The 22,875-nt window shown below is 43.1% G+C and overlaps 1 protein-coding gene across 3 annotated transcripts in view; it reads left to right on the forward strand.

Moving 5' to 3' along the window:
- FRMD6 (FERM domain containing 6) overlaps window positions 1-17,508 on the forward strand; it is a 209,875-nt gene extending 192,367 nt beyond the window's left edge. For all 3 annotated transcript variants that reach the window (XM_088444163.1, XM_088444162.1, XM_088444164.1), the window contains 9 exons: window positions 1,091-1,277; window positions 4,446-4,601; window positions 5,754-5,819; window positions 6,343-6,411; window positions 6,799-6,973; window positions 9,112-9,447; window positions 12,252-12,371; window positions 13,050-13,141; window positions 15,992-17,508. In XM_088444163.1, coding sequence (XP_088300289.1) covers window positions 1,091-1,277; window positions 4,446-4,601; window positions 5,754-5,819; window positions 6,343-6,411; window positions 6,799-6,973; window positions 9,112-9,447; window positions 12,252-12,371; window positions 13,050-13,141; window positions 15,992-16,276 — 1,486 coding nt within the window. In that variant the 3' untranslated portion in view covers window positions 16,277-17,508. The remainder of the gene's footprint in view (window positions 1-1,090; window positions 1,278-4,445; window positions 4,602-5,753; window positions 5,820-6,342; window positions 6,412-6,798; window positions 6,974-9,111; window positions 9,448-12,251; window positions 12,372-13,049; window positions 13,142-15,991) is intronic.
- Window positions 17,509-22,875: the final 5,367 nt, after the last annotated feature.

Raw genomic sequence — 22,875 nt, forward strand, 5'->3', positions numbered from 1 at the left:
TGTTTAAAGCTTGGCCCCAGCAGACATCTGGATTTCATCAAATAAATGAACTACATTTGGCTGAAAATATGGTAACGAACCCACGTGAGGGAGAATTTAAAGATATTTCCCTATACAATTGCTTCTCGATGACACAGGGCCATGTTTTATCAGTGGCTGTCTTTTCAGCAGTCTCTTTTGAATATAAACACATCTATTAAAAAATAAAAAAAAACTGGGTAAAAAACAGTTGGTTTCAACCTGCAGATACTGTATTGGCATGGAGGCACAGTGGTTAGCATCACATCCTCACAGTGCTGGGGCTTATCTGTCTGTAGTATGTGGGCTCAATTTGAAAAGGAGCATTAATGCCTTTAGCACTTGTTTCTGATGCTAAGAGGGGTTATGGCACCCGTCCAGTATTTAGCTAACAGCGGTAAGCTTAGCTTAGCGCTGTGCATGACTGTACCATTGCCTGCAGTGGGCACCCAGCAAAGCCTTTCCCCACCGACTTGAAGCGCAATGCGCATGTGCAGATGGCCGTCGTGCATGCACATTAGTCAGTAGCCCTTCGCCGGCAGTGTTAGGCTCCCAGCAATACACCGTAGCTGGACTGTGATACTAGCAAAATACGCCCTCAATTATTAATATTATTATTATTAATAATAAATTAAGCACTTTATGTTCTCCCTGTGTTTATGTGCGTTTTCTATGGGTGGTTTCGGCAGGGTTGCATAAAATTGGATTTAAAATAAAAAAAAATAAAAATCAGAAATGGATTTATTTGATTTAAATAGGATTTTTTAGTACAATTTTTTTTTTTTTAAGGAAAGTTTTAATTTTTAAGTTTACGTTAAAAAAAAAAATCCTATTTAAATCCAAAAAAAACTGATTTAAATCAAATCCGTTTTTGATTTATGTTTTTTTTAAATCCAATTTTATGCAACCCTGGGTCACTGGTCCGGTTTCCTCACACACTCCGATCGGTTAATTGGCTGCTGATAGTATTGATTGGCTGCTGATGGTATTGATTGCAAACTCCACTTAATAATATGCGTAATATGGTGGCACTATAGAAATAACCGGTGATTAAATGTTTGGGATCTTCTAGTGACAGAACAGCACGATACTATTACTACTGGCACCTGAGGAAACAGGTCCTCCTCTCCCAGAGCATCATGAGGGAAGAGGCCTACTTCCTGCTGGCAGCCTTCGCCCTCCAGGCCGACCTGGGGAACTTCAAAAGAAACAAGCACTATGGAAAGTACTTTGAGCCAGAGGCCTATTTTCCCCCTTGGGTAAGGTTTTTACACTTCAGCTGTTATTTCAGTTTCTGTATCCATTATCCATTGGTTGTTGCTAGCTTGGTTACCGACTACGTATAATTCATGTACAATATATGTAAACTGCTAAATGAAACATACAATTCACATTTAGCATTTTTTGTTTTGCCCCTCCACCATATTTGATGGCGTGCAGTACCTCCTGCTAACCTGCAGACCACTTTATTGTGTTTGTGGTCTATGGACAGCATCTGGCAGAGAAATAATGACGCCCATGTTCTGGGTTGAACCAAACACCCTTGAGAATTCAGCCAGTCAGGTCTCTGGAAACTGGTGACATCACAGTTTGAGGGCCGAACCTATTTAGTGGCCTACGTCTGTGCTCTCTGCATTTTTGGCACTGCACCCAAAATGGCTGCCTCCACTACGTGTATTCAACCGGAAAACGTTAATACCTTCATGTGTTATATACAGCAACACACTCTTGTCTGCTCTCCCAGCTAGTGCAGCTACACACGCAACAAAGATATATTTACATATTACGCAACAGCTTCAAATGGAGTGGATAAGAAATTTGACAAGATGATATGATGATTCTGTAACTTCATTATTTCAAAATGGAAAATTGATTTTTAATAGTGAATGTTCCAATCTCAGAGGGACCGGGAAAGTGGAAATGAGACTGGTGTTCATGCCGCTATAGTTTAAATTCCTGACATGGAAGTAATAACACAATATTAGAATGTAACTTATTCCCAGCCATTAACTCTCATCTTATAAACTCCAGGGAGTCGTGGGGTAATCGCTCTATTTATTTTCAGACGACCGTGTCTGACAAATGGGGAGAGAGAGAGTCAGAGTTCAAGGTGGAAAACTGTGAATGTGAAAAAGAAAAGCGAGTAACTTTGCACCTTGGGAAAACCATGCTGCACTGCAGGTGGGGGCAGATGTAAGATACATTAGGAGCGTGTCCTAGCTCAAACCTAAATTGCAGTGTAATATAAAGCTATCCAGTGTTTATGGGCTACATGCTAAAGCAGCCGGTATTTACCCTGCATGCAAAAAAAATAAATGTATTTGCACCCCTTGCATTGCAGCATATCTTCTCCAAGTGCAAAGTTACTTTTTTAATTGCTCGCTCCCCTCCCAGCTCAGAAGAGACAGGCGCATATATGAAAGAGCGTTATGTATTTTAAATAGTAAAGTTCAGGTACAACTGGCAGATGGTGTGGAGGACAGCTGCAGCAGTAGAGAATGGCTTGTGATTGGCTGTGAGTGTATGCACCGCTGACGCTGATTGGTGCTTTCTGTGTTGATTAGAGTGTCTTGTTAGCTTCTCCTCGTTTAGCTGTTTCTGATGCATTAGAGAAGTATTGGAAGTTTATTGATGCCTAATAACAAATGCATAGTTTCAAAGCAAAATAAATGGCTACAAATAATGGAGTGAGGGGGGTGGGACCTATGCCACAGTGTGGATTAAGACCTCCTGAGCCTGGGGCTGGTTTGGGCCCCTTCCCACCTTCATTTGTTATATTACACAATCTGAAGGATAACTATCACAAGCGTGTTTAAATTGCTCTACTGTCTTAGTCTCTACCACCTCTGATGGGGGCTATTCCACTTATCCACTACCCTTTCTGTGATGTCATTTTTCCTCAAATTTCCCCTGAACCTACCATCCTCCCTCCAGTGTCAGAACATGTCTTCTTGTTCTAATACTTCTCTTTCTGTGAAGAATGTCTCCTTCCTTTACCTTGTTAAAACCCTTTATATATTTGAACGTCTCTATCATGTCCCCCCTTTCCCTTCTCTGCTGCAAACTATACATATTAGGGTCTTTTAGTCTTTCCTGGTACGTTTTGTGGTGTAGACCTTGCACCATGTTAGTTGCCCTTCTTTGTAGTCTCTAATGTATTAATATCCTTCTGGAGATATGGCCAGGGGCGCCGAGAGGGGGGGGGAGCGGGTACAGATTGCCCGGGCTTCCTGAGGGGCCCGGGTCCGACGCCGCCCCCCCCTCCCTCACAGCAGCCCAGCACACAGCGTGTGCTGGGCTGCAGTTGGAGACTGCTCGTGGATGCTGAGTAGCAGCCACAGTAGCCTCCTATGCCTGTGCGGGGGAGCGATCACACTGATCGCGCCCCCCCTGGCTTTGCGCCGGGCTGAGGGGGCTCAGAGCGCCTCCCTCCCCGGCGAAGCGGCGCTGCAAATCTTTTTTAGTTATCTTTTTTTCGGCAAGGGGGCGTGGCCACGCCTCCCGAGATTAGGCCACGCCCCCTATTACCGGGGCCCACCTTGGCTCTTGGCGGCCCTGGATATGGCCTCCAGAACTGAACACAGTATTGGAGATGAGGACGTACCAATGACCTATACAGTGGTATTATCACTTCATTCTTTCTGCTAATGATTCCTCTCCCAATGCACCAAGCATCTGACTTGCCTTCCTCATTGCTTTGTTACAATGTTTGCTTGCCTTTAAGTCACCTGAAATAGTGACTCCTAGATCCCCTTCCTCTTCAGTAGTTTCCAGTATAGTGCCATTAATACTATATTTAGCCTTGGGATTCTTGAGACCCAAGTGCATGATCTTGCACTTTTTGGCATTAAACTGTAGTTGCCACGTTCTTGACTATTCCTCTAGTCTACCCAGATCATCATTCATTTGTTTTACCCCTCCTGGTGTGTCTACCCTGTTATAGAGAGATTATATATATATATATTTATAGTACACTGAGGGGGCTTGGCTCAGAAGTGGGAGAAGGAGGATGATGTTATCTTGCACCCAGGTTCCACAAATTTCTGTAGTGGCCATTTGGCCAAAAATGTAGCGATCTGACTAGTAAAAACGATATTATTAATAGGGCAGAATAACCAATATATGACCGGTGCCTATGCTGCATTGCTGTTAATCTGATCCTGCTCTAAGGTATCAAACCGTATTCAAGTCCTATTCATACCTGCCAACCAATCCCCAGGTCCACCTAAACCCCGCCCCTTTACAGACAGCCACGCCCTCTTTAGGTGCAGGAAGTCTGGACTGTCCTGATAAAATACATGCAATGTTGGTAGTTATATGTTGTGTCTAATAGTATAAAATAGATGAACTACATGAAATATAATACTGCAATAGGACCGTAACCTGACTTATCCTCCTCCTCACTGCTCTGGTTTATCTCTCCGCAGGTGATAAAGAAGAGAGGAAAAGATTACATCCTAAAGCACATTCCCAATATCCACCGCGACCAATTTGCACTGACCGTGTCGGACGCACATCTTATGTATATTAAGGAGGCGGCAAGACTGGAGGACGTCGCTGTCCATTACTACAGGTTATACAAGGTGAGGAGGCTGCTCATGGCTTCAAACGTCCATCCAGGAAGCAGCCGGGAAGCTGACAGACGTAATCCCGACCGCCGGCCTCCCGACTGTCTAATTCCGGCAAGTGTCTAATGACAGGCGTCAAAATCCTGACACCTGTCATTAGACCTACGCCGGGAGCCCGACACCCAGCTTACCGATCAAAGGTAAGCCAGGGGAGGACAGCCGCGGAGGGGGGGGGGGGGGGGATGGGGGTAGGTTAGGTTAGGGCAGGGGTCTTCAACCTTGGCCCTCCAGCTGCTGTGGATGCTACACATCCCAGCATGCACTGTCACCTTTTTGATATAACAGCATTCTAAAACTATGCTGGGATGTGTATATCCACAATAGCTGGAGGGCCAAGGTTGAAGACCCCTGGGTTAGGGGCTCCCGGGGGGATTTAGGGTTAGGCGCCCCTCTGGGAGGTTAGGGTTAGGCACCCCCCTGGAAGACTTAGGGTTAGGCTGCAGGGAAGGAGGGGTTAGAGTTAGGCACCCCTAAAGTAGGGTTAGGGGGTAGAATTAGGTTAGTTTATACTTACCTTTGGACGTTCGGGATCTTCACCCCTGCCGGGCTTCCGCTGTCGGGATTTGAACCGCTGGCCATCCAGCAAAGCGTTCCTGATTTCAGCGTTCCGCACCTTCAGTAAAACCCCGGTTACTAAACATTACATTTGTGACCCAAGTATGTGAGGACAGCCTTCCTGCAAGAAAATATGTTCAGGAACGGAGTTATAAACTGCAGATATATGGGGTCAAGATAAATAATCTAATTTCTAATTAGCCTCAATTATCTCCCATCTCTGTAGAGGTCTGGTGTTAAGGATTTACTATGTATGTTAGGACTAGTGCAACAATCCATGATGAGCCTAATGTAACAGTCCCCTCTCAGTTTAATGACACTAAAGGTTGTTGACCAATAACTAATATAGGGGTCTATGTACTAAGTCTTGGAGAGAGGTAAAGTGCCAACCAATCAGCTCCTGTCACTTTAAAGGCTGTGTTTGAAAAATGACAGTTAGGAGCGGAGTTGGTTGGTACTTTCTCTCTCCCCAATGCTTAGTACATAGACCCCATTGATACAGTGATTTGTGTGTTTAATTATCATCACTTTTTAAAATGCATTTTATTTTAGGATAAAAAGGAGATAGAAGCCTCACTGATTCTTGGACTGACACTGCGAGGAATCCAGATCTTCCAGGTCAGCATTTATATATCAATGGGAATTTCAGAACCAGCCGTTGCTAGTTTTATGATGATCCCATACCTGCCCCACAGTCTAATCACTCAGGAGCCAGTCCTGTTTGTACAGCAGCTGAGAGGGGCAGCTGGACCTGTAGCACAATACATACATGTTGGGAGGAGGTGGGGGGCATAGTGGGGTGTATCAGATTTTTATATTTGGAATATTATCCATTATGCAATCCAAATGTCAACGTCCTGTTCCACTGCAAAACAATTACCATCCAGCCAACAGCCAGCTCATGCAGTCCCCAGGAATGGAGGTAGGGTGCGTTATTGATCTGAGCTCTGATTGGACGACTGGCACCAAAATGGCAACTTTTTCCCTTGTATCCTCATATTCGCGCCTGTCCTGACACAGTCATGGTATATGCTGGCGATTGTCACTAAATACATTTTATATTCGGGAATTCACACTTCTGCCATCTTCCCGTCATTTTTTTTTTTTTTTTTTAACTCATTAAAATGTTTCTGTTTAACAGAGTTTGGGTGAGGAGAAGCAATTGCTGTACGACTTCCCCTGGACGAACGTAGGAAAGTTGGTGTTTGTGGTAAGCGGCAGAGGCGGGTGACACAATTAGTCTTCTGGTTCATACATTATACACGCGCTCACAAACGCTGTACTCCGCTTAGCAAAGAGGCCATTATGTGTACACAGACCGGGAACTGACAATAAGTCTGCCTGGATTAACGCGTAGGAGAAGTTAATGAAGAATTAAATGATAAAATTACTTACAAGGCCCCTCGGGTAAGAGGGTGGAATTAGCTGCTGGTATTTAGCACTTCTAAATTCTGGGTTAACCGTTACAGTGTCAAAAATAGACCTAGGAATAAATATCCTAATAACAGCGCTATATTGTTGACTTTTAATTTGATTAAAGTAAAAAAAAATTAACTTTTTTTTTTTATTATTTTTTTTTTACATTTTATTTTCTCAGGGCAAAAAGTTTGAAATTTTACCAGACGGCTTGCCCTCCGCCAGGAAATTATTCTATTACACCGGCTGCTCCCTGCGTTCGCGGCACCTCCTACAGCTCCTTAGTAATAGTCACCGACTGTACATGAACCTGCAGCCAGTTCTGCGACAAGTCCGGAAGCTGGAGGAAATTGAAGGTATAACATGCGATCTGTGCACGCACAGGCTTTGTTTGTTTGTGCGTGCCCCCTACACCTTTTACATATATATATATACTTTTTATTTGCATCTTTTAGCTGCTGTTTTTATTGTTCTTTGTTTTGTTTTTTTATTTAACATTGCATTGGACAGACCACCCATTCGTTTTGTATCATGTTCAAGAGCAACCAAAGCACATGATGGTGTGGGATGGCGTAAGCACCTGGCTAAAGGTGACGATGGCGGCCAGAATGATGGAGGGCTAATACAGTGCTCCCTTATTGTACCAATCCATTTCATGCAAAAGGTTAAAATAAATAAATAAAGATCTAACACAACAGTTAGGAAGAGGCTGAATTCTCTTAATGAAAACTGACCCTTGCTTACATACAGTAGATAGCGTTCATTCTAGCATCCTGCACCTGTCACATCCCGTGCAGTACCTCGTCCTGCCTGGGGTGTCACTCTTTGCTCTGATGCTTCTCGCACACTCTGGTCTGTATCTCAGCAGTTTGTTGCATCAGCTGAGTGTGCTAGAAGCACCAGAGCAGAGAGCGACGCCCCAGGCAGGAAAGAGGAACTGCACGGGTTTAGACAGGGAAATCCGGTTATAATCTGGACAGTCCGGATGTTTACGCCTAGACTGCTGGCGCCGGAATCCTGATGGTAAGTACTGGTCTTAGGGGGAGGGTTATGGTTAGGCACTAGAGGTAGGGTTAGAGTTAGGCACTAAGAGGGGAGGGTTAGGTTTAAAGTGCGGAAGTGAGGGGTAGGATTAGGCACTAGAGGTGGAGGATTAGGGGTAGGGAGAGGGGGAGGGTTAGGATAGTGACCGACAGCTGTCTGTATCCTTACCATGACAGGATGCCGGCGTTGAGATTCTGACCGCCGGGATTCCGAAGGCGCCGTGATCCCGTACCCGAGCTGTGACAGATGCAGGGTGCTATAATGAACACTAGTAGAGAAGACTTAACTTGCTAACACATACTGTACTTGCCAATTCTCCCTGATTGTCAGGTAGACTCCCTAAAATAGCAGCAATCTCCCTGGCTCCCTGAAGAGCCTAGTAATCTCCCTGATTGCACCTGACCCCCATTATGAAGATGCTATATATAAAAATAAACAGAGATATATACATTCAAATGTGATCATTAGTATCATTTCCCTGCATTGGTTATAAGGCACAATGATCCCTATGGCTACATGCATTGGGTATAAGGCACAATGATCCCTATGGCTACATGCATTGGGTATAAGGCACAATGATTCCTATGGCTACATGTATTGGGTATAAGGCACAATGATCCCTATGGTTACATGTATTTTCTTTAATGTATCAGTGTGTTTTCATCAACAAGTAGATCTTACTAACTGCTTTGGGGCTCATTTACATGTGGATGTAAGCCAGTATTATGACACACCTCTCAGATGTAGCAGGACACGCCCATCACATGTATGACACGCCTCCCAGATGTAGCAGGACACTCCCATCACATGTATGACACGCCTCTCAGATGTAGCAGTACACGCCCATCACATGTATGACACGTTACAGATGTAGCAGTACACGCCCATCACATGTATGAAACGCCTCTCAGATGTAACAGTACACGCCCACTTTACCGCTGCGTTCATAGGTGCTGCTTTCACAAACTCCCTGAAATGCTTTTTCAAAAGTAGGCAAGTATGCTGTAACACAACATGGCTGCCCCGTCACGTCCTCTAGCAGGCCTGCGTTTTCATCCTATAACCCACACACTGCTTCTGCTGCGCCACCCGCCACCTCCAGCACCCGCCTCGTTCACTGTAACTATCAAAGGTTTAGGGGGTTTTTTTTTGTTTATTTTTCTTTCTTGCTATGATTCGGAAAACCTAAATCATATGAAATCACCCCCATATCTCCCTTCAAGAATTGCCGCCTAAGGCATCCGCCTTCATTGCTCCCCACGACCCCAGTTCTGTTTGTTGACTGTATTGTAATATGTTCCGCTTTCATTGATGCTGAACCAGGCTGCCTGTAGGGGGACAATAACACATAAACTGGATTACCCAGAAGCCTGCTTTCTGTTTAGGAGTGACACGGGCAGGTTAGGAGGCAGCGGGATAATACAGTAATAGATCCTGTTGTGTATTTCAGAGAAGAAACAGTACAGGGAGTCGTACATCAGCGACACGTTGGATCAGGACATGGAACAGCTGGAGAAGAGGTCCAGGGCCAGTGGGAGCAGCGCAGGGAGCGTCAAGCACAAGAGACTCTCCCGACACTCCACGGCCAGCCACAGCAGCTCGCACACCTCAGGGATAGAGGCAGATACCAAGCACAGGGACATTGGGGCAGAGGACAGCTTCTCCGGGACATCGCTTCGCCGCCAGCTGAAGACTTGCAGCTCCATGACCTCACACAGCAGCTCCCACACCTCCGGGGCTGAGAGCACTGGCAAGGACAGGCTGGAGGACGACTCGCAGGATGATGGTAATCTAAAAAGATAGGCCAGCATCCCGCCCCTCTTTATTAACCGTTCTCTGCTTCACAGATATACTCACTATTGTCAAGAACGGAGCCTCCACAGTTGTTGTGTACAGTCTGCAGAACCTCCGCATACAAAATGGTGTCCAACATGTCAAACCTGGTTGTTTGGCAATCATACGTACCCCTAATTAGGGCGCATAAAGCGTAACTCACGCTCCCCAACAGTTGCCACAGGTCATGTGGCATAGACATTATCGGACAGGTTGTACTGGTCGCATCTCGAGGACGCTATGAGTTTTTAGCCTGAAGTCATCTCAGACCTCCCCTCAAAGCTACTAACTTAATTAAGGCGTGAAGCTGATAAACCACAGCCCATGTTTTCTGGATGCTCCGCAGTCCTTGATGGTTCAAAGAGGGTCCTTGCCGTTCTCCTTTTGTGCGTACTGCGTTCTGCCCCTCCCACATACACTGTCCCCCAGGCCGAGCGGTAAGAGTAGAGGGGAAAGCGGTGTGAGACTGTGAGCTGCCACCAAAGCCCATGACAGATCCGACAAAACAAGCAAAAAAAATGATATATAAAATGTTTCAGCTCCTAGTGATTGATGTACTAAACGTCAGGTTTACAAAGCCACCAATAATCAGCGGCTTTGACTGATGGATTGTAAAGGGCAATAGTTATTAATTGTAATTAATGCTAAACCATCCTGATTCAGCATTAATTACTGTTCCACTTTAAAATCCATCGGTCAAAGCTGCCGATCATCTTGGGCTTTGAACCCGACGGTTAGTAAATCTTTCCGTTAGACTCCATTGAGTGCAAAGTTTGTAGTTTGGATCCAGTTATTTCTTTAAGGCACAAGACTCTCCCACTATCTTACACTGGGAATCCCTCACTTGTTCATGGTCACTGCTCCTGCCGTATATATCAGGAGGATGGAGTATAGATGTGTCCTCATACATCTAGCCTCAATACGCCATGCCGCGTGAGGAGCCTGGCACGGGGAAGCTGCGCTGAGTGGTGTACCGTCTCTTTAGCTGGAATGCGCCTTTGATTCATGAGACTGAGAGGATTAATATGATATGTGACACTTGTCTATCTGAGTGCGGCTGAATATGTATACGGAGCACAATGGAACTAGGCGTGAACAAAAATCCGCGGCCGCTGCATCACAGCACCTATCCGCACACAGATATACAATTGTCGCATATCAAATTAATCAGTGCAGTCTCTTGAAGCGGTTTTGTCACATTGTGTTGCGACATATGGTGCGTACACACGGTCAGATATCTGGGGGTTGTCTGATCGACCCGTGTGTGCGGGCCGTAAGACTCACATTCAAGTGAAAAAGAGGATTGGCACAAGTCTAGTTGCACGTAACGGCGCACTAAGAAGGGCTCTTTGGTGCCGACTGCGGCAATAGTGAATGAGGTCACATCTGTATGTCCGAGGGTCATAGATATTTATTTGTTTATATGTTACACGGGGTTGTGGTCATCTTGTATGGTATTTGGGTGTCATACACGGATTCAGAATTGAATAAAAAACCCTAATAAACAAATTGTTCTCTAACTTGTGGGATTAAATATTGCTAGTAGGTACTGAACTCTCGCCTATTTCCATGAAGTGGTTACTCGGTGTACAACTGGTTACGCATGCCGCGTTATTACCGATAGGTTTCAGTGACTCCTAACTTCTGAATGGAGCAGAAAACCTGAAATGTACAGTATTTTATTGTGCTAATCCCTGGTCTAGTCCAGTAGGACGGTCGCACCTGTACTACTGTATGACAAAAGCTGGAAGGCGTATGAAACTAAATGCACTTTGGTGGTCAGCTTATAGCACTCTATTGGCATACATAGATAAAAAAGGCTTCCCCCACAAATATCTTCTGGCGAGTTCCCAATCACTGACATCTATGTTTTCTTCTGATCTCATCGTTCTTCTATTTACTAGATCTGGGAGCATTTTACTGTATTTTTGTAAGTGACAGCATTTAATAAATGGAATAATTGTTCTGACTTGGCCGCTTGTAGAGGTTTTTAAATATCGGTTCTAGAAGAAATGTTTTTATTCTGTGATACTTTGTTATGGGGTTGTGATGGCGGGGATATGTTCATTACTGTACTTAGGGCTCGATTCAGACCCGCTCGCTCGATGCATATGCAAATTCGTCACGGCAAGCCATCACACGGCAAGGCATTAGCACGCCCACTATGTCTTGGCGAGTGATCGCTTTGTGTATGCAGACGCCCACCAGCCTGTCTTAAGACGCCCATTTGCGCACGTCATCTCCAGGAAGTGTATGCAACCATCGGTACCATCGGACCCATACACAGCACTTGTGGATGACCATACCCTGCCGCAAGCACTGCAAGTAATATTCAACCAAGTGACGTGTACTGTGACGCTGCCTTTTAATTATGCACGTCTCTGAAACGGCGTTGAGACGCTCAGGCACGTCTACGTTTGCACCCCCACTCCCCTGTTTTTAATGGCAAGCCCCTGTCACCACAAACAGATTTTCCTGTCACTCATTCAACCGGGCTGTCTATGTGCGGCGAGCGAACGTTTCCCGCTCGCTTCGATTGGTTCGCACGTGCGTACTGCGATGCATACGCATGCGTAGATTGCAAAAATCATCTGGATGCGTGCGAACGCTTCCTATCGAGCAGGTCTGAATGGGGCCCTTAGTTTTTCGTATGATCGGTGCAATAATAGCGGCGCTCGAATAAAACCTCCGCGCAGCTACACAAAACAGCAACAACAAATTGCAGCACTGTTTAGTATGGATTGTTGTCTTTTGCAGAGATTGAGATGTTGGTGGACGATCCTAAGGACATCGATCTGCCTTTGGAAGTTAGTCCTGATCTATGTATCTACATAACAGAAGACATGTTGGTCTCACAGCAGACTAATGGTTATTCTGGTGAGTGGCGAGAGTGGAGTTCGCGATCAAAAAAATTATTACCCAAAATGCCGATGGGATGGGGTGCGGGGGTCCTGCATGGTCGCTGAGAGAACGCAGAGCCCTGTCACTCACAATGCATGCTTATTGTACAGTGGGTGTCGTAGAGCAAGCCAACCCCGATCTGAAAAGTAGGGCTGCGTATGCATCACACGATGCGTCCTGAAGCAGAAGGAGACTAATGTGAATTAGATATCTGGTGACTGTGCAGTGAGTATTACGATGTGCAGTGCAGCTGCGTCTGATGGGAGTGTCATGGGCGACTGGGTCAGAGCATCTCCAAAACGGCAGGTCTTGTGGGGTGTTCCCGGTATGCAGTGGTTAGTGCCCACCAAAAGTGGTCCATGGAAGGTTCTTGGGCGCCCAAGGCTTATTGATGTGCCTGAGAAGAGAAGGCTAGCCCGTCTGGTCCTATCCCGCAGAAGAGCTACTGTAGCACGAATTGCTGAAACGTTTAATGCTGTCTGTAATAGACAGGTGTCAGAACATCACGTGACCTGACTGATAGAACTATTACAAGTAGGGAAAAGAAGATCTAAACCCAGTTGTGGATGTCGCAAAGGATTACTGTGTGCTGTACATACGTCACTATTAGATAGTATATGCAATGCGTAACATCCCATTGTATTCTCTTCATAGGTTTAGTCGTTAAAGAAGTGAATTCCTCGACCTCCAGCTCTTCAGAAACTGTGGTTAAGCTCCGTGGTCAAAGCATCGACTCACTGCCACAGGTCAGTCCTGAGTGACCACTCACCCCTCATACACACTAATACAATTGTCTAGCACAACTAATACACACAATTTGCTGTTAATAAGATGTCAAACACTCTTGAGAATTATAACGTATAAAAGGCCAATTCCATCATAGAAAAATCGTTCACATAAGAACATGACAATTATTGGCTTTAGCTGTCCCCAAACCAGTACATCATTCTGATCCAAATGATAAAACAGGAGGTGCGTTCTGTATTGTTCTTCTTATTGATAAAAGAAACACACTAATTATCGTATTGTTCACATCTGCTATTCATCTCTACTTGTTACCATGTTTGGCATTTGTTTGATACTGAAATTTATTTCTATTTTGTATAATTTGGTCTAAATCGTCTACCATGCTGAAGTAAGTAATTACCTCATTACAAATGTGACTCTGATGAGCTGTATATAGATTAGCTCTCGTTTCGGTATTATATTTGCTTTCTGTCTGAATAAAATTAGTTTTCAGCCAATTTTAGTGATCTCTTATGGGTCAATTCAATTGATTCTGACAGCAGCATGAGTTGCCAGCATTAAAACCGTTTCTCTGGCAACTCGCAGCCACAAACATTGCGGTTTTTCCTTTACAGCCCATAGCGGGGTGCAGGAAAATCGGTGTCGTTCCTCTACACAGCCCCGCATGCCAATCACACAATATGTAGTTTAATAAAGGAGGGAATGACCGATCGTTACATCGTTCATTAAATCTTCCTAGTGTGTGCCGGCAATATTACATGGTCAGGGGCAAAGGGTAATTTCCCCGATAATCAGCAAGCTCGTAAGCAGCCGCTCGTTCGCTCCGAGCAATGTTCGCACAACTGCGCATGCGTACGGCTCGTAATACGCATGCGCGAACCAGTCATTACGGTCGGAAATTGTGTGCTCGCAAAATAGCAAATGCCTGCTAATTTGAGTGACACGATGAGGCGTTTGTGGGTGGTAACAGGGGAAGGTGCTTGAAAACAGGGAGTGGAGATCCGAACGCAGGCGTGCCAAACGGTCAAAACGGGCGTTTTAAGGGAGTGCATAATTAACAAAGCAGCGTCATCGACCACGTCACTTGGTTGTCTCTTAGCCTGAACTATTCGCATGATTGCGGTAGGAAAATCCTACCACAAGCACTGCGAGCAGTTCAGACGCCTTTCGATGTACTCGATTAATCAAATAAATAGCGGAGATGACATAGGATGCGAGCGGCCAGGGGGCGTCTTTACAAAATAGCGAGCGCATATTTCGTTCGCTCGCTCGGACATAGAGGCGTCAACAGACCGCAAAGAGCGAGCGCTCAATTTAAATAGCCGGACCCTTTTTTCTGAAAGAGCGAGCGCAAATAGCGTCCGGCTCTGAATCAGGCCCACTGTATGTAGCCAAGATTACTTAATAAGATTGCTTTAGTCCTTCCCACCGGCTGACTAAACTGGCAACCAGATAACACTGATAGGGCTATTCAATATGGAGCAAAAACGCAGTTTCTGCGATGTTTTCGCTCGGATGACGTCATTTTCGCTGCTTTTTCTTTTACACTGTATTCAATTTGAAAACTTTACGCCGGTGCAAAAAGTATATTGCATTCAGCCCTGCGAAAAAAGTATCAAGTATCAAGGAATGGGTGGCGAAAAAAAGTGCAGAATTGGGGGTTTGGGGTGCAACATTTGGGAAACCACCCTGCAACCATCAGATAATCCCCCAAAGGTAAACTGTGTCAAAAATTAAAAAAAAAATTACCTCAGAAGACCCCCAAAAAAGCACTTTCATTTTGGGAGCAAAAAAAAAAATCGGGGGGTACAAAGTTAAAAAATAGCAAACTACAATCTAGGGGGGTCCCCAAGTATACCCCAGGTGTTTTTCTCATTGCAGGTGGATTTTTCACGTTTTTTAAAACTTCACTTTAGCAACTTTTAAATATGCTCACCCCCATTTTCAAAAACCCCAAATTTACTGGGACTACTTATTTTCAGCAAAAAAACTTCTAAATACTATTCTTCACCATCTTCCCAAATCCCCAAAATAGCAGCTATTGAGCCCGTTTAAAGACCCCAAAAACCTTCAGCAGGGCTAATCGGGGGTATCCAGAGTGATCGCCATGTCACAGCATCTTTTTGGGGGTGTTAGGGTGATTTCCCAAAAAATCTGCGAAATTTTCGCTGATTTCACATTCGCCGGGTGCCGTTTTCGGCGATTACATATTGAATATGGGTATAATCGGGGGCGCGTGCGATACGTTTTCGCCGGCAAAAGCTCCGATGTGCGGCGAAAACTTCGACCCGCATAGACGGCAAAGTTTACGTTTCATATTGAATACCCCTATAAAGCTAAAAACAGTTACCTACAGACAGGATAATTCAGGTCATGGACTCAATAGAGTAGGAAGAAGGCATCATTGCTGTAGCCTGGGTCATGTCCAGGAGATTAGACAGGAGGTGCAGCGTTCACAAGATTCTATGGACTATTTCGGTTTGGTAACTAAAGTAACTACCAAACATAAAAGGCAGATTAGAAAAAAGGTCCAGGCAGGAAGTGGTCTTCAAAGTTGGCCGCCAGATAAGTCATCTTCTATAAGGACCAGTACCCACAGGCTGAAGGATAGAACTGTACCCCTCACACAACAGAGGCCGCCATTTTGTGGGCAGAACCAATATGCATGAGAATGCCGCTCGTCTATTCACTAGGAATCAGTGGCGTTGCTGAGGGTGACTTTTTTATTCATTCGAAACCAGTAGCCAATTGTCTCCCCTCTGTTTTGTGTGCAAGTAACAGCTGCACCAAGAACAGGTAACAGATCCAGATGATGGAAAATAATGATCCTTTAACACTATTATTTCCAGACGGTGTGCCGGAAACCGAAGACCTCGACGGATCGGCACAGCTTGAGTCTGGATGACATCCGCTTGTACCAGAAAGACTTCCTACAGATCGCTGGCCTGTGCCAGGACACTGCCCAGAGCTACACGTTTGGCTGCGGGCACGATGCACACGACAGAGGCCTATACTGTAACGGCTGTCTTGCCCAACAGTGCATCAATATCCACGACTCTCTCGTGCCCAAGAAAGCCAGCAAGTACTTCTCCTTGGACCTTGCCCATGACGAAGTCCCGGAGTTTGTGGTGTAAGCAGGTGGTACAATATACATAGATATATTCTGCAGGCCTGGCTGTCTGCGCTCTCTCCGGTAACGGTTAGGAAGATTGTATCTTTCTACAAACCTTTTTTTTATATGTTCTGTTTTGATATCCTGAATCGAAAGCCATTGGGACTTGATATATGTATAGCTTAATATTTTGTGTACAATCCTCAAAGGCCAACTTTTTTTTTTTTTTTTTACAATGTTGGCGCCAAAATAGGGTATTTTTGTATGTACAGAAAAATTAGCACACACTACGAACGGACATTTATATATCTAATATGCCAAAGAATGGTCTCCTTCAAAATGGCGACTGTGTAGTACATGGGTACAGGAAGAAATTATGGTCTCCTATAACATGGCGGGAGGGGTACATGTATAACATGTACCCAAGAACTGTCAATATAATATGACATGGACAAAAAAAGAAGGTATTGATGAAATGTGGACTGTCAGGGTCAAATGAGTATATTAGTATATTTTTTGACTAATCGGTGACCTGTTCATGTAAAATTACAGCACTGAATTTAGTACATTTAGATACTAAACGCAGCAATAATTCCATCTCGCAGTTGTGCCTGGGTTTTTGTGTCACAGGGCTTTGCCTCTTGCATTTGTGTTATGTTTTAAAGCCCAGCCATGCGTTTTACCTAGTTACGGATTTAGCAACTTACTACCCTGTGTTGGATCTTGCTTAATAACATGGTGTTATGGGCTGTAACCCACAGCATCCAATCAGGAGTTTGCTTTAACCGCTCTAAAACAGTGAGCTAAAATCTGATTGGATGCAGTATTTGCTCATACAGCTTTATGGTATTAAATGAAGCTCTTGGAGTTTATTTCTATCTGATTTCCTAAAGAAGCACATTCTCCTTTTATAAAAGTGGACATTAAAAAAACACAACTGGATCTCTCCCACTGAGTGGGAACTGCCATGACATAATTATTGCCTATCCATAGTCAGTAGGAACAGTGACACCTAGCTGTAGCATCTAGAGGGACAGATTTCAGATTAAAGGACTTTTTATAGTAAAATGTAGATTGGAGGGGGGAGGGTTATTATACTCTTGGCCAATTTTACACTTTTAATTAATGTTTACACTCCATTAATTCTTTCAATCTTATTTAGAGTAACATCCCCTAAAATAGCAGACCTCTCGGGTATATTTACTTTGAAGAGCCACCGCGTCTAGACGGTTCTCTCAATTCTATTGCGTTTAAAAGGGCAATAATATTAACTGCAAAATACTCCTGATTTTGCATTTAATATTATTGCCCTTTTAAATACCATGCATTAGTCCTCTCTTTTTCTCATGGCCCTCTGTGATTTCTCTTATATTAAAACTCCAGACTCGGAACCCTGGAGCATCATGGGGATGTGGGAAGAAACTGGTGTGGTTTAGCTCCTCCCCCTTCGCAGTACCTGTCACGGGCATGGAACCACTCCCAGCTCTGCCTTTTTTGGGCGACAGGAAGGGTTATTCCAAAAACAACTATTTTACAGGCACTTCTGCAGAAGGCATGTCTGCTGTCCAGGAAGCTGTGTGTGATTTCATTTGTCGTGTGAACGCATATCTGGAAGCGACAAGTGTGTAAATCTGTGATAGACTATAGTACAATGTGTGTCAATAATTTTCTCATAAAGGGAAAATAAGCTAAAATTGTTTTGTGGGGTTTTGTCGCGCAAAACCCAAATTAGAACTTGTACATTTTCTATCACCGAGTACAAGTTCCCAGCTGCCAAAAGCTCATTTCCTCCACTGACGCCCCTTGTACGCCATCGTGCCACCTGCAACCTCCCCTCTGTTTATTCATGTACCCTGCAGATATCATAGCAGCACTAACCTTGCACCTGACAGGACTCTGATGGAAGAGTTCATATAGCTATAGATTATACAACGTACTTAGGAAATATAACATTCAACAGATGAATATAATAATAATATCAATATATGCTCAGTTATTATACAAAGACACTATTAGTCTGGTAAGAAATAATAGTAAATCTAGAAGCAGCGTTTAATGTTATTTATTAAACAAACTGCCTAAATACATAAATGATAGTTGATTAGAAAACAATACAAGGTAATTGTGACTAATATTTAGGTTACAATCTTACAAGGACATGCAGTCTGCTCCTGGCTGTCTGAAGTTGGCACTGGGATGACAGGTGACCCTTCACCTCTGTCCCCCCACCCCAAACATGTAATACTAACGATGTGAAAAAGGTTTACCATAAATTCAACAAAGGTCAGCTCTGGACATGTTGGACATGTAGTGCACCATCAATAGGTTTGAAAAGGGCTGATGACGGTTCTTCAGAATCCAAAACCTTTCCAGGATTTTATTGTGCCATTGAAATAAAAGGGGTAACGTTGATGTGACCAGTATGCGCTAAGTGTGGCAGAAGACCGCACAGGATTTGGGAGTTTAACACTGTGAAATTGAGATGAGACCGAGTAGCATGTCCAGCGACAGTTCCAGCCATTCAGCCTTTGGGTCCAACGCCCGAAACATGTGTCTCTATTGTTGGCATCAGGAGAGGGCTGCACCCACATCAGCCAACTTATTACCGACCAACTTTTCCAACTTGCTCAATTTAGTGATAATCTGTGTAATGTTTCCCAGCCCCCCATCTAGGAGCCGTTATCTGAGGCGAAAACATCTCTAGAATGTTTACAATCATTTAAAATAATGTTTTTGCCCATTTTTTGTGCACTCAGACCCTGGTACTCTTCCCTTGGTATTTTTGTGCCCTTTGGTGCTACATGACGTTTCGCATACATTCCCACTAATATGGTAGATTGTCCACGTTTTTTTTTCAAATCCAGTAGCATGTATATATGTGTGGGTCTTATAGATCCTATATGTAATGTATATATTTTACCCCCTCTGCATTTGAATGCAATGGGATCTGGAGTTTTTGTGCAGACAATCCAGTGGTCTTCCTTGCAGGTACATATGGCCATTTTGACATCCATCACAATTTATGAATGCATACATCCCAAAGTGTGCCCGTCGCCCACAGTATTCAACCTATGGATTCACAACGAAGAGAGGTACGAGGCACGATCTGTGTCATGCCTCAGTGCTACCAACAGTTCTCTGTAAGATGAATGCTGACTCCATGGTGTGTATACGTCAATAAGTCTTTCATGTTACGTGTGTTTGTGTGTATATATACACATACATAGATATATATATATTATATATATCCCTTGCATTAACAGCGAATCACTACTTTTGCTGCAGTATATTGCGTTCTTGTTTGAATAAAACATCATTCACGATTATAATGTACAGTATGTAATGAACAGCGAAATGACTTTAGTGCCTTCATTGTCTGTTGTACAGTTGTACAAGTTTTGTCTTGTCTATTATTTGTTTTTTGACAATTATATTTAATCCTAATATTTGGCTAGGTAGAGATCCCCCCTCCTCATAGAAATCTGTTATTGTCTCAGCCACAGGATGTGGTGTTCTTATACCACAGTTATAAGGTCAGTTTAGTCAACTTCTTTGTTGAGCCACTTTATCAGACTATAAACCTAATAACGTCTGCAAATCGGCTTCATGCCCCTCAATTCAGTTTTTCATTTGCAATTTACTTTTTCCTTTTATTTTTAATTTTTTTCCTTTTTTTTTTCTATTTTCTGCAAATATTAGTATAGTATGATAGTATGAGTATGAGTAGAAAAGTTTTTTTTATTTTTTATTTACTTTCACAATAATATTCCAGATTAACAATTAGTATAAAATTTGGTTGTATAGTTAATGAACGAGAGGACTATTATTACTCTCCATAGAGTAACGATTCATCTAATTGGTTATGAATCCCAGCCACAGACTCTATAATGAGAAAACTAATATTGCTGTATAGTCAGTGGGATAAAACAAGTGCATAACAGATATACAGGGATGGCTATTAGAGTGGCGCTAAACCGTGTTCGTGAACAAATCCAGCTATTTGTTAGATTAAAACGCAGCCGCCAGAAGGCATTTTGTAAGTGTTAATTGTGCGATATTGTAATACCCAGCTCTAGTAGCTGCAATAGGGGCATTATGTGATGGGGCTTGAACAGGTGCAATTATTTCCGTAAATGCCCGGGAGGCTGAGCAAGCTCTCCAGCTGTTGTCCGCTGTATATATACATTATATATAGCCGACGGTTATATAAACAATTGAGGCCTCTACAATGAGCTTGTTGTCGGGAAGATCATTAGGAATTCTGACAGGAATAGGGGAATACATCATATTGCCCACAAAGCGGAGATTGTCTGGATGATCTAAGCGTGAGCACACAAAGGGAAATTGTATTCACTGTCAGACATTGTTTTCTATGCAGCCCTCGATTATTTCACTCTCGTTAACTATTTTATTTTTTTTTCTTCAGAGTGTTAAATTTACACATTTCTTGTCATTGTGCCAAAATAAACACAAGTTCTGGTTGTCAGGTGGTAAAATGTTATTTTGTGGCTGCACAGCTCCAGAGTGGCGTATTACACACAGGGAAGGCGGCCATTTTCTAGACTGAGCTAGTGTCCATGAGTTCGGTCTACACCAGTGGTGGCTAACCTTGACACTCCAGATGTTGTGGAACTACATATCCCAGCATGCCTTGCCACAGTTTTAGCATGCCCTAATAGCAAAATGGTAGCAGTGCATGCTGGGATATGTAGTTCCACAACATCTGGAGTGTCAAGGTTAGTCACCAAGGGTCTACACGTTCGCTAGGAGCCAGTAACATCAATGGACTGAACCAGTGTTTATGAGGTCAGTCTAACAACCCATTGAGAGGCAATGACGTCATTATGTCGCAAATAAATACACCCCGCCAGTTCAAATTCGCTAGGAACTGAGAGGCTGCATGTACACCAATGGTGCCGGCAATGTGTGTAAGAACAGGTTATTGTTAAATTGCTCACAAGAGATCAGATAAACCTATATATGCAATATAAGGCTTTCAGACTTCCAGTTTTGTGAAATTCATTTAATCGTTCCTATTGGCAACCAGCTAATGACAAAGACAATTTTTAGTTTCTCGGTAAAAGATTAGGGACATATATACTGTGCAAAATGCCAAATCCTTTGCGCCAAATGGTTAATAAATCTGTGCCTAGATCTCGTTAGGTGAGAGTACAGTTAATATAACCCTCGGGTGTATTTACTAAAGTGAGTTTTTAGAAGTGGAGATGTTGCCCATAGCAACCAATCAGATTCTACTTAACATTTAACTAGCACCTTCTAAAAGATAATAGTTAGAATCTGATTGGCTGCTATGGGCAACATCTCCACTTCTAAAAACTCTCGCTTTAGTAAATGTACCCAGGCTGTGGAGTGTTGACACAACCAACAAATTGTGACATATAATAGGGTACACAAAGCATGTCCATTAGAGTTAAAATGACTTCTCAATTAAACAAACATATAGGAAAAACGATGAAAATTTTGGTGGGTCACAAACAAAAAAATCTCCTCGGTCATGAAGGGGTTAAGTAATAAGTAATAATTTCAATGCAGTGTAATCTTACCATCTTTTGTAACATGAAATCAATATTTCTGTCAAGTATTCAGTCATTTATTTATTTTTTTGTAAAGAGAAAAACTCCAGCACGGCGCATTTTCTAAAATCGCAAAAATAATAAATCGAATATTTTTAATGACAGCAAAGTATTTTAGAATTGCTTAGCATATTTTCATACTGTATTTTTTTATCAAAAGAAAATACTTTTTTTTTTTTTTTAAATATAATATGGTTTGTAACAGCAAAAAATAAAACAGCAAAGAAAAGAAATAAAATCTAACTTTTTTTTTTTTTTTTTTTTCTTCTTGTAAGCAGTGTTAACGCAATACCGGGAAAGTGTGAGGAAAATAGTTGTGTGCTTGTGTATATAATGCAATGTAACAATATAGCTCCTGCTTTGTATAAGCTGATATTTGTATTACTCGGTGTAGACAATGGTTTTCTATATTAGTGTGAGTTGCTTTGCCTTCTGAGCGAGAATTAGAATGGATAACATTTATAACATTTGTTATAAATTCTGTTGTGTTTTCAGGCTTCATGAAATTCATCGGTCAGCAGTAACCACAACTGCTAAAGGCTATTAAGTCACTGCATTTACTAACTTAATCATTTGCATAAAACATGTCTGTGTTTTATCATTTGGAAAACAGGATTTGGGTGTTTTTTGTTTTTTTTTATTATTTTGAGAGAACATGTTCACCTTACCTATTCCTCCACTCTATCACCCCATCCCTTATTTCATGAAAGACATTTCCTATAATACAACTCTACATGCCGACTCCTGTTTTTCTAGCTATTATAGCTACCTCCAGGTAGCTGTAATAGCACTATGACCGGTAAGGTAGCATCTAGATGCCCTTCACCGAACAGACCCTGACGTCTTCAGTTACTATCCACGTGGGCGTAGAGGGGGAATATAAATCTGTAGCGAGCAAAGCCAGTCACCGAGCTCGAAGCGTGGCGAGCGTACAAAGTTCCACTATCGGCCCCTCACTCAACATCACATCCAGGTCCTTAGGATGAAGGGGAAATTTAAGCAACCCAGTAAATCACCACCACCATTA

This window comes from Taudactylus pleione, unplaced genomic scaffold (assembly GCF_031769625.1).
Source record: "Taudactylus pleione unplaced genomic scaffold, aTauple2 ptg000350l, whole genome shotgun sequence".
In the NCBI taxonomy this organism is placed as follows: domain Eukaryota; kingdom Metazoa; phylum Chordata; class Amphibia; order Anura; family Myobatrachidae; genus Taudactylus; species Taudactylus pleione.